General features: G+C 41.9%; 1 protein-coding gene across 6 annotated transcripts in view; it reads left to right on the top strand.

Annotated features, from left to right (window-relative positions):
* GRIA3 (glutamate ionotropic receptor AMPA type subunit 3) overlaps nucleotides 1-15,609 on the top strand; it is a 101,997-nt gene that overhangs the window by 62,770 nt on the left and 23,618 nt on the right. For all 6 annotated transcript variants that reach the window (XR_005558178.1, XM_039355626.1, XM_039355627.1 and 3 more), the window contains exons 11-12: nucleotides 2,575-2,951; nucleotides 12,461-12,659. Coding sequence is in view for 5 of the 6 variants with exons in the window: in XM_039355626.1 (XP_039211560.1) it covers nucleotides 2,575-2,951; nucleotides 12,461-12,659 (576 nt within the window). In the remaining variant the exon portion in view is untranslated. The remainder of the gene's footprint in view (nucleotides 1-2,574; nucleotides 2,952-12,460; nucleotides 12,660-15,609) is intronic.

The following is a 15,609-nucleotide window of genomic DNA, read 5'->3' as shown; positions in this document are numbered from 1 at the left end:
CTGGAGTTTTTGTGATGTAAATGTTTTCGCTCAGTGTGAAAAAGCAATTCTTCGCTGTACCGAATGTCACCATTCAGATTGTTTCTGTGTGCACATCAGGAAGCTGTGTCTGCATGGACTGTCGTTCAATCATCGCAGCCTTCGGAAAAGTTTGCAGAGTACTTTAGAAAGAGGCATGCAATCAGATTTTGTTGAAAAATTGTGCAGCAGCTGTCCACATAAAGTCGAAGACACTGATGCAAACTTGTAGTTTTATATAAATAAATACATTTTACGTCAATATTTACAGTAAATAAGATAGGGGGGCATCACTACATCCTCATGAGGTAAATCGTGAGGTAACTCACAAAACAGCCTACAGAGCACACTAAAGAAAAAAGGTGGGGAAAATGGAAACTCCCCCCTTTACATTCAGCAACCAATCATAACATAGATCGCCTCATGCAGGAGCCAGCAATCTCCAACCAATCAACTACAACTGTGTGTTCTCACCCATTGTACACTTTACTGTTCCAGCTACTAAATTTAATATCCTAACAGATCTTGTATCTGTGTTGACTAAGAAAGAAGTCCTGTTTATCTAGTAGTCTTTGCACTGCAAAGTACATCTGATCCTCTGTATCTTTATTCATATGTATTATCAACAAGAAGAGATTGTTACTCAGTGGAAGTATTTTGTAGAGCATCTTTTAAGATCATTCCTAACCACTCAGAATCATGGGAGCCAGGCAGCCTATAAATGTAATAAATGATGATGATTAGTGTTAGGCCTGCCCCGGTAGATATATTTATAGGATATTTAATTATTTTTAGGTTCAAGCTAGGCCATACAAATGCACTTCCTCTAATAATAAAATAGAGAGGTTTTTTTTTTCTTTAGCAGAAGCAAAATGTTTCCTATTCCCTTTCCCCCTTCTGTGAGTAATTTGCATTACTTTGATATGCAGTAGCTTGCAAAAAATATTCATGGCATGAGGAAAGCTAAACTAAACTTCACAACCCAATACTCTAACAAGCTAAATCCAGCAGAGGCTCTTGTTTAATTGGTTGTTGTTGTTAACATTATCCTTATCCGACAGGAAGGGTGTGATTTAAGTTTCATTTGATGCACACTTTAGTAAAGCTAAACCAAATACATTTCACTGTACATAGGGAAACAAGCAAGATTCAATAAGCTACAGAGCCAGGCTAATTTAGTGGTTAAGGCACCAGGCTAGAAACCAGGAGTCAGTGAGTTCTAGTTCCCACCTTAAATCTCATTCTCAAGTTCTGAAAATTTCAATTGACTTTTGGTACCGGTCCCTTTTAATCTTCCTTGGAAGATCTCTAAGCTACTCTTATGATCCAACTCGTGATATCATCTGAGATATTTTGATCAGCAGCAGATGCATCCTGTGAATGGAGAAGGGTTTATAAGCCAACTAAACTTTTGTACAAATGCCAAAGTTTCATAGAGTGATTTGGCTGAGCCCCAAACTCTCATGACTTATTTTGAGATCAGTCCAACTCAGAAGGCTGATTCTGGAACGTCTTACTTAGAGCTCAGGCTTGACTGCGCTCCTCCATTTCACTCTATGGGGACAAGAAAATTGCTAAACGCCTATAAGTGGCCTTGCCAAGTTTTGCTGAACTGAGCAGAAAACCTGATGCTTTTAACTAAACTAAAGGTTTTTTGTACGTTTCTTGAATGGGGGAAGGGCCAAGGAAAGGAAAACGTAAATGCATGATGTTTGCTTGTAGATGGTCGTTTGTTTAATAACAAAAGGCATTAAATAAGGAATCCCAGGTAAGATGTCCAGAACAGGAAGTAGTGAAGTCCAATTGACAAAAAAACAAAAACAAAAGCCCAGATAGTTTCAACATTATCATCCATGTTATTGTAGAAAGTTGGACTAATTCCTTGTGGCGGAAACTTGGGAAAAGGGTTTGAGATGGGTGACTATATAAATGTAACACGTAAGTAAAATAAATTTATTGTCGCAGTATGGCAAAGGAAATTGGTGGAGCTGGCTTTCTCAGTTGCACATCTCTCCAAGGTTATGCACCTTCCATGGCTGCTTCTACCTCATAAAGCTGCTTATCTTCAGCCCTAGGTGATTCTAAGGTCAAGTCCTCCTCCATCCTCATTCTTCTGCAGTGGGCTCAAGATGAGATCACGAGAAGAGCGTTGTGGGATGAAGCCAAGGATGCCAGCCCTCCAGAATTCTTGGGGTCTAAAAAAATGACCAACCCAGCCATGTTTGGGAAGCACATAAGCAGAAGCAGAAACATAGTCACCTCTTCTTCCTCTGCTTCTTAGATCTTTGGTCTGACCAGTCTATCCCTAGAGTAGAACGTGCTGCCTGCAAATCTGTCAGAGACATATAGAGTTCTTGAGTTCCTCCTCCCAAAGCAGGAAGCATAAGGAACTGCAGATGGTCAACCAAGCAAGAGCAGCATTCCCGTGAGGTAGAACGTGCTCAAGAGCTGTGGAATCCCTTGTCAGAGAAACAAGGGCTGCTGTGGTGTTAATAAAGATATCTTGCTGTAATTTTCTCTTCTTACTTTTTTTATGTCTGTGTTCTGTCTTTCCAGAGAGCAGATATAGCTGTTGCCCCACTGACCATAACCCTGGTCCGAGAAGAAGTCATAGATTTTTCCAAACCTTTTATGAGCTTGGGCATTTCTATCATGATCAAGAAGCCCCAGAAATCTAAACCAGGGGTCTTCTCCTTTCTGGATCCTTTGGCCTATGAAATTTGGATGTGTATAGTCTTTGCGTACATTGGCGTCAGCGTAGTTCTGTTTCTAGTCAGCCGATTCAGTCCTTACGAGTGGCATTTGGAAGATAACCAGGAAGAGCCTCGGGACCCTCAAAATCCTCCTGATCCGCCCAATGAATTTGGAATATTTAACAGCCTTTGGTTTTCCCTGGGTGCCTTTATGCAGCAAGGATGTGATATTTCTCCAAGGTTGGTTTTGGTTTCTTTCGTATTCTTCTCGTAACACCCATCACCTTTTTGCATTTTATGGTTTGTTGGGAGATAACCATGGTGCATATACGTTTCTCCGAGACATCACTCAATTGCTCTCCAAAGTTTTCTTTCTGATACAGGTAGCCCTCGACTTTCAGCTATTCATTTACTGATCGTTCAGAGTTACAACTTCCGTCCCTTCACTTTTCACTTATGACGGTTCTTCACACCGTTGCAGCGTCCCCACGCTCACGTGATCAAAATTGAGATGCTTGGCAGTTGACTCGTATTTATGATGGTCGCAGTGTGCCGGGGACATGTGACCTCCCCCCATTGCAACCTTCTGACACGCACAGTCAATGGGGAAGCCTGGTTCACTTAATAACTGTGTTGCTAACTGAGCAGCTGCAGTGATTTCACTTAACAATCATGGCAAGAAAGGGTGTCATGTGAGGCAAAACTCACTTAACAACTGTCCTGCTTAGCTGAAGATTTGGGGCTCAATTATGATCGTAAGTCGAGGACTACCTGTATATCCTTCCATGGCATAAGCAACCTCTGTCAAGCTGCTGTCACCGAGGATATGGTTAACCGATGCTTTTTTCTCGTGCATCACGACCAGAACTTATATCCACCATGCCGAGGCTGTAAAATGCATCGGGTTTTCTTTTTCTACATCTTTTGGCGATGCTTGGAGAGCTACCGTGTTTTTGCTGCATAGCTCATTTTACGGTCATCCGCTTGGTGCATGTAACACGTTGATTTCTGCTTTGCAAGACGACAATGGCTAATGCTTGATACAGCTCACATGTTGTAACAGCATTTAAAATTAAGACGTACCTATGCTAGGCTGTTTGTTGCTGCCCATGCTACCCTCTTCGCTCCTTTTCTATGGGTTTTTGTTTGCTTGTTTTGATTTTGTCAGATGCTTTTCTTGTCATTGACCTTTTTGTCTTTGATTTGTATCATTCCTGACACTCGGAGCATGCTGATTCTTCCTTAGATCTCCTTTCAGAGAATTGTAATATATTGAATTCTGTGCTAGTTCCCTTCCCCCCCGTCCCATCTCTCATTCTCTCTGTCTTTCACACACACACACACACACACACACACACACACACACACACATCCTCTGTCTCTCTCTCTGTCTTTCTCTGTCACATAAACACATTTTCTCTCTTTCTCCCTCCCTCTCTCTCTCTCTCTCTCTCTCTCTCTCTCTCTCTCTCTCTCTCTCTCTCTCTCTCTCTCTCTCTCTCTCTCTCTCTCTCTCTCTCTCTTCCTCTCTTGCTCTGCATGTGTTTTTGTGTTCTACAGTGTGATTTTGGCAACTACCCCAGCAAAGGCCAGGGAGCCAGAAATACAATAGCAGTGGGGAAGGTCCAGCAAAGAATCAAAGTCTAGCATGTTGAAAGAAACACTGTATAATTAATTATCAGTCTCTTTTTCATGAGAGAACAGAGTTTAGCCTCTGGGGGGATAATTTGGCAGGTCCAAAAAGAGCAACCTGGAATGAGGTTAAAAATGGGCTCTCCTTCTGAATAATAGAAGTTTATTTGGAGCTCTTAAATGAACCGATGTTCTTTTATTTGTACATGGCGATGAGCAAACCTCACCTTCTTGGCTTGGGTCCTTGCAGTAGAATCTGTTGGTTTGGAAGGCAACTATCAAAGGGCAAAGCTGTAGGACAATGTTTCTCAACCTTGGACATTTTAAGGTGTGTGAACTTCAACTTCCAGAATTCCCCAACCAGCACGATCTGGGTCACTCAAGACGGCTGAGGAATGCTGGGAGTTGAAGTCCACCCGTCTTATAATGGACATGGTTGAGAAACGCTGCCGTAGAAGATGAAGGACTACTTCAAAGGCAGGCTATCTCTGGCCACTTCCACTGGAGATCTGTCCACCCGTTCAAAATTAGTTTTCAGTCTGTCAAATCACATGACATCAGCTGGATCCAGGAACTGAGTTAGTTACTGGCCAATGCAGACTATTTGGCATTGCCAAATTTTGTACTTTGTCCTGCGAGATCCATGGAAGGTCTGGCCTAGCTTCTTCCTCTCCTAGAAGTTCAGCTGTTTTTCAAAGTTTAGAAGAGGGAACATGAAGAGGGTTATGGGCTGGTTTCAAGCTGTTTTGGAAGATTGGGGGAGGATAGAAATGACAGCAGTGTGGAAATATATGGTGGAGAAGACAAGAGGAGAAGCTTGTCGTTCCAAAAGTCCTCTTGTTGGTTTAGAAGTATCTGATTGTGCATTTGTGGGAAGTCAGAAGCTGGATTAAGTACATTTCAGTCAGTAGATGCCATTACAATTACTCCGGATTAGTTGCATAAGGATTGCATGGACACTACCACAATTCTTTGGGTCCATTATAAATTAGTGGAGTAGTATTTGCAGAAATAAGTGACTTTACTTTTTCTGCAGTAGTGAAATAAGCACAAACTTTTGTGGACCCATTTCAGCTCAGATTTTTTTCCCCCTCCATAAATGCAATGTTTTGCAGTCCCTTCTCTAAGTGGAGACTTTTCTTAAAACCCAGATTTAATTTGGAATCCCAGTCAGCGCGAAGTATGTTTTACATCAGTAAGCAATAGGCCGCTCTATAATTGTTCCTCGAGTTTTCAGTCTTTATGAGCAAAATTGATGAACTGGGATTATCCTCTTTTCCCATCATAGGTCTAGTTTAATCCACTGTGTCTTTGGATAAACGCTGCCATATTCAAAACAGTCTTTTTGTTATTCAGAAAGAGCTCACATACGCATAATGTGTGTGAGGTTTATCCAGGCCTAACATGTCTGCAATGCCAGTGGCTTTCCTTTCGTTTTCTCCCCCCCCCCCACTTTGACCTTTTAGAAACATTTGTTTTTCAAACGAGTGCTTTATTGTATTCAATTAGACTGGACTCTGCCAAGCCTACAATCTTCCTCTCTCTTTCTCCTAACAGTTAACATTTATTTAGTTAGTTACTGAGTAAATTAAATGGCTATCCATTTCATACGAAGTGACTTTGGGCTGCGTGCAACCATTAAAACAAAGCAATAATCGTATATACAAAATTATTAAAAAAGAACCATTAAAAATACAACCATCCAGCACAGGAGAGAGTGAACATTAACCACAATGGTGGAGCCATCTTAAGGTGTCACTAATCCCAGAGGTCTGATGACATAGCCAAATTTTGAAGGACTTCTGGAATGTCTAAAACTAAATCTCACTTTGTGGCCGAGGAAAATGTTCCATAAAGTGGGTACCACAACAGAGAAGGCCCACCTCTTAGATCCACCAAGTCTAAGTTCATAGCTGATGGGACCCAAACCATACCTTCTCTACCAGACCTGATGGGTTGGGCAGATGCAATTGGGGATAACCCAGCTCATGATATGAAGAGCTTTAAAGGTTAAAACCATCCTCTTAACTGAACCCAGAAGCAAGCTGACATCCAATGCAGCTTGTGGAGCAGAGGTGTGACATGTGCTGTTCTGGAAGCACCTAGAACTGCCTACACCATTGCATCCCATACCAGTTGAAGCTTTTTGGATACTTTTCAAGGGCAGCCCCATGTAGAGCGCATTATGATAATCCAATCTGGAAGTGACTAGGACATGAGTGACTGAACAGAACTTCCTAAACTTGGAACAGAGGCAACTGGTGCATTCTGTGCACCTCTGTGCAAAAATCCTCCTGATCACAATTGCCATCTTCTTCTTGTGCAGTCGTGAGTCCAGGAAGACTCCCAAATTGCACACTGGGTCGGTCGGGCTACCCCATCCAAGATCAAAGATGACATCACCTTGGAATTGGTAGTCCCCTAAACCCAAGACACTCAGTCATGCCAGGGTTCAGCTGAAGTTGAACACTACATTGTTGTGATGAGATCTAGCAGAAGCAATAAACATTCTTCAAGTGATTCTTGTGACCCCAATGTAACACTGGAATCCTCCAAGCCAGTATTCTTGGCTAGCCTGTTTGGTGATCCAGTTCAAAACTGCTGAATCTTATTGGAAGTCTAGGTGCTTGAAAAATGTATGATCCACGCATGACTTTTCTCTTGGCTTCTGGTAATTATGGACTACAGGAGGGAGGATATCCAGTGTTAGTTATCTCATTCCCTCCAATCATTAATAGAGGCTCCAAAACTATCTTGCCTCTGTAGTGATGATAAACAATATACATTTCAAGCAGTATTTTTAGGACTTGGCAGTTTTAAGACATATAGACTGTAACTCCCATCAGTGTTCATTCTAGATCAATGTTTGTCAACCTTAGGAACTAGACAGAAGGGCTTCAACTCTCATTTGCTGGAGGGGGAATTGTGGGAGTTGAAGTCCGTGCATCTTTACAGTTGCCAAAGTTAAGAAACACCTATTTAAATGATGTACAGAGCAAATTAACCTGACAGACATAAGCCAGCTCCAAGAAGTTTGTTTGTGTGCTATCAAGCTTTGTTCTTTTCCAACCAAAATTTTGCCATTGTTCCCTCCTGTTTGAGCACAACTTCTAGCTTTCTCCTTGTGCATGGATGCTTCGCAATGGAATCCTAGAACCACAAATGCAATTTTGCTGTTTGCTTGCTCTAAAGATAACGTGTACCGCTAGCATTTTAAATTGCTGTTGCCCATGTACTTAGCCATTAATGGACCGGGAAAATAAGCATAGGACATCATGTGGAAAGCTGTGGGCACTCAGCTGATTGGTTGGTTTCCATTTGACTTGTTCTTCTTCAGTACATAGACTCTGGTAAGATGTTTGCTAGTGTCTCAAGATAAGCCTTAAGTGGGCTGTGTGGCACTTTGGGATTCAAAGGAGAAAACTGCTCCAGAGTGCAAGGGGTACATAGACACACAGGCACACACACCAGCTCACATAGCATCTATCTGAGGCTTTGCAAGGCAGCTACCCTTGGCATGATCTCAAGGAAAGATACATTCACTTTATGGAATTGCAGAGAAGTGTTTTCTTCATAGCCCCATACACTCTGAACCATCACTTAGTCTTTGGATGTGAAGTACCACACAGCCTTAATTTTTTTTACAAATTTAGTGAACTCAGGTTTTTTTACTGGATGGGACATTTTCTGCCAGCCCCTTTGGGGAGGTTTGAGAAGAAAAGTCCAAAGTCTCTGTATGACCTTGTGGAGAATGGGTGTCCTTGAAGTCGGTGGCCGACTCTAGCTGTTCCCCATTGGCTGGAAGTTGTATATTTGCAAGAATAAATCTATATCTTCTTCTGGTTGGGTGCAAAATAGATCTCTTCATCTGGCTTGTGAGTCCATTGAAGTGCATGTATTTAATCACAATAATAATGCACAACAAAATGATAGCTAGCTGGCTAGATAAATAAATAGATAGATGATAGATAGATAAATAGATAGACAGACAGACAGACAGACAGATAGATAGATAGATGGATAAAAGACAGACATGGATGGATGGATGATAGCTAGCTAGATGATAGATAGTTAAATGATAGCTAGTTAGCTAGCTAGATATGGATGGATGATAGCTAGATGCTAGCTAGATGCTAGCTAGCTAGCTAGCTAGATATGGATGGATGATAGATAGCTAGATGCTAGCTAGATGCTAGCTAGCTAGATGCTATCTAGCTAGCTACCTAGAGATGGATGGATGGATGGATGGATGGATGGATGGAAGGAAGGAAAGACAGAGCCCTGAACAATAGGCTGGAAGAGATAAGATTATCTCCAAGCAAAAGAAAGAAATGAAATGTCTTATTTATTGACATAACAAAACCAAACCATTGTCTTTCCAAAACTATAAAATCTGGTTCAAAAACATTAGGCATCATTCTGTTCAATATGTAATGTGATCATACTTATGATTATTTTCACTTTGGCCTATTATCCGTGAGTCTCGGCTGGCTGCTCTGATCCTTGCCTGGGTCCAGAGACTAAATAGAGGCAGGAGTTTTTAACACTTGAGTGTGGGAGAGCAGGCAGTTCTAGGGCTGTGGCCAGATGGAGAAGTCAACAAAACAGCCCTCCTAGCTAAGCTTTATATGGAACAATAATTATCATTATTGAATTCATAATTATAGACTAATTCTTGGCCAGCATTTAATAGAAACTGGCTGAAAAATCCATCTACAGAGGACTGTGGTAGCATATGATTGTGGTTCATGTGGATGAAATTGGCACTTAATGCTCAATTAAAGGAAAAAAGAAAGACACAGAAAGTTATTTTTTTTTTTGATGACTGACTACCAAGTTCCATAAAGCTGTGTTTGCCTTGAGTTCACAGATGTACATTTTTACATTTTTTAATCATGGCAGAATTGTATATCCTGGCTGTAAATGCCGGCCAGTTGCCGAGGGCCCAAAATGTGATTGTGTGACCACAGCACTGGGTTGACCTCAGAAGTCAAGTCATAAGTCCCTTGGGGGGGGCAGAGCTGTCCTAACTTTGAACGGTCACTAAAAGACTGATTGTAAGTAGAGGACCACCTGTATTTGGATCCAGAGATGTTTGAGCATGTTCCTTTGCTTCCCCGCCAGTCTCTTTACACCTCTGCGGTCTCTGCAATTCTTTATGGGAACCCCATTGTGGTTTTTGGCCTCCAGGTCCCGTGTTTGATGACTTCAGTAGAAGCAAAGGGAATTAGAGGGGAGAGTCCAAAGCCAATTTTCAGAGATGGAGAAACTGTGTCCGTGTGCTACTGGTTTAGAATACCATGCTGCTCCCAGTAATTTACTGTGGAAAGAGAGTATAACAATGACTCTGGGGTCCTTGGTGCTCTTTGAGTTTGGCTGTTTTCTTGCTGTTGTTTTGTAGCCCAAGAGATACATTGAGGTACTTGGTTCTCATTTTATTTGCAAGGGCCAGCCACTACTCACTTCTAGCACTGATGATGTTACCTAACAGGGTCATGAAATGTCTGCAAGAAAGCAACCAAGCTCAGAGAGCACTATGCATCCCACATGTTTCCTCCTCCTCCTCCTCCTCCTCCTCCACAAACCCCTCCCTCTTCTAGGACTGATGATGTCACCCATTGTATAATAAAACATCTGCAAGACAGCTCAGGGAGGACAGTTCAAAGCTGAGCTATAAATATTCTCTTCTATCAATAACAATAAGGATAACATGCTATGGTTTTGTCCTCATTGATAACATCTTAATATTTTAACTCCACTCAACAGCCTAAATCTTTCTCTCAGGGTTTCTCTCTGTGCTCTTTGATTTGGCAATAATCTTTGAAATCCCTTTATCAATCTTTTTAATTGCTATTGATATTTAGATCTTACTACTTTTTTTTTTTTTTAACCCACTGGTATCATACGAAGTCATGGATGCTGCAACGAAAGGTTGTGTAAAACCTCTTCCAAGTGATCCTAAAATGGTTTTAGAAAAGGAATTTTTGATCTAAAGGGGTCTGTCTCTTCTGATCATGCATGATATAATTAATACACGGGGGCCATAATAGTTACCATTTGGAAGAACTGGCTTTTCTCAGTTCCATGTTGCGAAGGCGGAATAAAAGTAAATACATTCGTACTTGAATGCAGAATAAAACTAAACAGATTCATATGATGGCTCACAGGCCATAGTCAAGTGGTTAGGAATTTCATCAAAACAATCCTTTTGCTGATTACTAAGGAGAAGCAAAGACTTAGGAGTGGGCTTATAGAAAATGGGGTGAAATATAAAGGGGAAAAAATGTTTATTTGCATTTTAAGAGACAGCGGTAAGTTGTTAGTTGGTTATATACTAGCTAGGAAAGAAGGGGTAAATCCTATTTTTTTTTCTTCTTTTTGTGTGTGTGTGTTTTTTTCCCTTCTGCACTCTTTTTTAATGTTTTTAATTAGGGAAAAATAACTTTTTAAAAACAAAATCAAAACATATATCCCTGTACTATGTTGTTGCGTTAGTTTTATACTTGCTTAATATATTCCTTCATAAAAGTATTGGAAAAAAACAACAATAATCACCACCCTGTAAGGTAGGTTGGGCTGAGAGATAACCTAAGCGCATCAGTAGCTACAGAACATTTCACAGATGCCAATTCCTCTCTCTTGCCTAGACCTGTTTCTTGCAGGGAATTCCATGCGGCCAAAATTCATCGCAGCAAAACAGTCGGGAAAAATGGCTTCCTACCGTGCCTTTAAAAAAAAAAAAAAAACCCAAAAACAAAACCTGCAGTTACTGTACTGCCGAAGAAAAGCAAGACGTTTTGCCCCTCTCCTCTTGTGAGAACTGCCAGCTGAAATGGAAGTCTGGGGCTTAGGTCACTACGTCGTAAATCAGATTTATAAATTATAGATCTTTGTGCTTTGCAATCTTGAGTCGCAGACAGGCCGGCACTCTAATTAACATCAAAGGGCTCTGGCATCTCTCCCTGCCAAAGAATGCAGAATTCTGAGCAATGGGACAGAAACTTGGACGGCAGACAAATCTCCCGTTTTTTCTTTTCGGAATGCATAAAAGGGCGACAGGGAATTGCCGTGTTACTGATAAGGCCAATAGGAGGACAGGAAGTGATGTAGCAGCCAGTAGGATTGGAGTCCACACAGATTCACTCAGAAGCAAAGTGGGATGCCGGAAGTTGGCAGAAATAAAAGAAAACCTTGACATATCCTATTAAGGAGGTACAATCATGTTGCCCAATTTTTTAGGTCGTGGTTAGCTGACTCTTGGTTTATTCAGTTTCCCTGTTTCTGGTTTTTCACAATGTCAGTGGTGGGATTCAACCAGTTTGCACCACTTCGGCAGAACTGGTAGCTAATTTTATGTTGCCCAGGCCCAGAATGGACATCCGGAAGTGGCATCCACGCAGAGAACCGGTTGTTCACCTATTTGAATCCCACCACTGATCATAGGTGAAGGACCTGGGTTGGCCACACTTCAGATTGGATAAATACAACCATTAACTAGGCAGTGGCAAGCATCTCCATTTTTTCCTTTATGCTAGGCTTAAGCTACAGACAGTCCTTGACTTACAACGGTTCCTTCGGGGACTGTTCAAAGTTACAATGGCACTCAAAAAAAGGGACTTAGGGCCGTTTTTCACAATTACGACCCACACAGCATCCCCATGATCATGTGATCAAAACTGAGATACTTGGCAATGGACTCATATTTATGACGGTTGCCGTGTCCCCGGGGTCCTGTGATCATCTTTTATGACCTTCTGACAAGCAAGTCAATGGGGAAGCCAGATTCATTTAACAGGTGTATTGCTAATTCAACAAGTGTAGTGATTGACTAAAGAACTGTAGCAAGAAAGGTCATCAAATGGGGCAAAACCCACGGAACCAATGTCTCGCTTAGCAACATAAATTTTGAGCTCAATTGTGGTCATAAGTTGAGGACTGCCTATTGTGACCTTTCTGTGCCATGAATGTAATGCTCGGTGAATTTCTAGTCTCCATTAACGCCAGTATTGGTTCTCTTTCTCTTCATTCCCCTCCTGTTTGGACCCCATGGGATTTCTCTTCCTGCGGAAGACCCGAGACCAGCCTATAGCAAAGTAACCACCTCTCCGATTTCTTAGGTCTCTCTCAGGGCGAATCGTCGGAGGCGTTTGGTGGTTCTTCACCCTCATCATCATCTCCTCCTACACTGCCAACCTGGCTGCCTTCCTCACGGTTGAAAGGATGGTGTCCCCTATTGAAAGCGCTGAAGACTTGGCTAAGCAGACCGAGATCGCCTATGGAACCTTGGATTCCGGCTCGACCAAAGAATTTTTTAGAGTAAGTGTTCGTTCAAGATGTTGTGAAGTCCGGATTGGGGGCCTCTGCAGACTTGTTAGATTGAGCGTGCTGTCCAGAAGATAGAATGGAATGGAATGGTATGGTATGGTATGGAATGGAATGGAATGGAATGGAATAGAACAGAACAGAACAGAACAGAACAGAATAGCAGAGTTGGAAGGGTCTTCTTGTCCAACCCTGCTCAGGCAGGAAACCCTATACCATTTCAGACAAATGGTTGTCCAATCTCTTCTTAAAAATTTCCAGTGTTGGAACAAGTGTTGGCAATCCCACAGCCTGGCCTATGATGAGGGACCATAGCTAATTCAGCAGGGCAATACAAACTTGGCAACTCTAAGACTTGTGGACTTCAACTTCCAGCATGGCTGACTGAGGAATTCTGGGAATTGAAGTCCACAAATCTTAAAGTTGCCAGATTTGGAGACCCCTGTAATTGAGCAGCATCTGGGCAGCCACAAGAACTGATACTGAATATGAAGAGGTGGGAAGTGAATCCATGCAACGCCACCTTTATAGGCAGTGCAGCATGACTGAGTCTTGTACTGAGCTGAATGACTGTATCAATCAACTTAATAAATAGATAAATTATCAAAATGGCAATTGACTTTCTGCACAAGGACCGAGTACGTAAGAGTGGAACTCTAGTTCTGTGACAAACCTACTGAAGGAAAGCAAAATAAGTCCCAAGCATTATCTTCAAACAACAACACTTCTCAAAAAATCCCAGGGACGACACCATGCCACTACGCTGTGCATATCAATTTTTGATTCTCCTAAACATATTTCAAGGTGTGCGGCCCACCTTTCCCCCATAAAATGTGTCCTTTTTAATTCAAATAATGCAGCTTATAAACATCAATTCTTCTTTATCTTCAGCCTCGAGGAGGATGACTGTCTGAATATTTTATGTGGCACGTCCCATTGAATATAGAGGAAAAAATCTGTGAAAGCCAGTCCAGTTCTAGCATACAAGGAGTATTAACTATCTTGTCTTGATCATCAGAGAGTTGCTTTCCATTCTCCTTCAGCTGTTTTCCAATTTATATTTCAGAGGAAGGGAGGAAGGACAATTGCTAGCCAAGGGGGTGTCATGAATGAACAGGGACACATATTTCTCTTTCAGAAACCTCTCTTGGAGGAAGAAGTGAACGCGAAGGCTCCTGTTTTGGGGACAAAGCAAACTTGTATTTTAAACATATCTGTTCTCAGTTAAGGGGGTTAACCATTCTGAGGAAGTTTCCCTTCCAGCAAGGAGAATCTGGAATTCGAAATAATGGGTAAAGGGAAAGAGAGTGGAATCCAGCCTGGAGAGAGTTGAAGTTAATTTGGTCTGACAGCAGAGCTAAAATAAGTCTCTGTGTGTCTGACAGCCCAGGGTCAGGCCAAGTCTGGCTGCTCCAAATTCCACTGCAGTTACATCAAGCAGTTCCTGGGGATGGAGACTGAGTTGGAACCCCATGTGCGTGCACATATGTGTGTGTATGTGCAAGGCTTCATCTTCTAGTCCACTTGACTCCATATGAGCAGAAAGCCAAGCTGTGATTGTTTTTGTTATTACACAATTTCTAAGGCCTCACGTTGCCCGCCTAGGCATATTAGTCTTAAGGAGCCCTGCTTCCCACTGTTGTTGACCTGTTTTGCACAGCTTATAGAGACAACTTTAGGAAGCTCATAAGCTGAAAGTGCATTGGGACTTACAAATGCATTATAAAAGCGTTGAGGTTCCGTAGCAATTCTGGAAAGACCATATCTGAACATGGGTACTCCTGCTATCGTTATCTGTGGCATATTTGGTCCGCCCCCTTTCAAAACAGGCTTATAGGGTGGCCTGCATCACAGGCGGTATCAATGAGGTCAGAGATCATTTATGCCAGAGGGCTTTCTTGGTGGTGGTAATTTGCCCTGTCAGTCAGCTCAAATTACACATAAACTCTCACAGACAAATGAGATGAAAAGATATCTGTTAAAGCAGAATGTCCGTTAAAACTGAATGGAGTTTTGCTCGTGTGTTAAATAGCAAATGAGACTGCTATTTCATATATTTTATGCATGCTTAAAATAATGAATAGTTAATTAATTTCTGTGATTGGGAAAATGTCCTAAAGATGTTTCTAGGCATTCCATCTCTGGGTGATTTCTGTCCTCTCAGTCTCTTTCTTACACACACTTCATAGCGGTTTGGGAAGATGAGGAAGATGAGCTGGTTATGACTCCGTAACTTCACTGCAGATTTTTTTTTTCATTCTGTGTCAGCCCCCTACATCAGTTTTTCTCAGCCTTGGCTACTTGAAGACGTGTGAACTTCAACTCCTAGAATTCCTCAGCCAGCACAAGAATCCTGGGAGTTGAAGTCCACATGTCTTCAAACTGCCAAGGTTGAGAAACCCTTCTACACATTCTGGAGAGATTGGAACAAACAAGGAAGTAGGAAATGAGACCCTCCGGCATCTGTTGTTAAAAGACTGTAAACTTGGCTCTGGATTGATTGATCAGGATATCTTGGTGGGAGTTGAGGCAGCAACCTTAGAGAACAGATGTTTCTGTCAATATAATGCAGGCGTATCCAAAGTGAATGGAAGAAAATAACCATCTGGGCTCAGGCAAATGACGGCATTTTCAGGACCTTGGAGAGTTCCGCACACGCAGTTACAAACTGCATTAGCTGCTAATATAAGAGGAGTTTTTGTGTCTCTTTGTGACCTATTAAAGATTTACCGTTAGCTAGGCCAAGGCATTTTTAGCTCCATTCAGCCTGCTACTGTTTCTACATTTACCGTCTCTGGTCCCTCCAGAAGTCTCACAGCTTGGTACAGCTAAGACAATGCAGAGGCTACAGGAAAATCATCTTCTGAGTTTTAACTGTAGTAGGTCTGTTATGACGATCCTGGCTAGCATATGGTCACAGAGATTGATGGCTTTCCTTCTATTT

The sequence above is a fragment of the Crotalus tigris genome, unplaced genomic scaffold, assembly GCF_016545835.1.
Source record: "Crotalus tigris isolate CLP2741 ecotype Arizona unplaced genomic scaffold, ASM1654583v1 scf7180000018701.437623, whole genome shotgun sequence".
In the NCBI taxonomy this organism is placed as follows: domain Eukaryota; kingdom Metazoa; phylum Chordata; class Lepidosauria; order Squamata; family Viperidae; genus Crotalus; species Crotalus tigris.
This window is presented reverse-complemented; position numbering and strand designations above follow the sequence as displayed.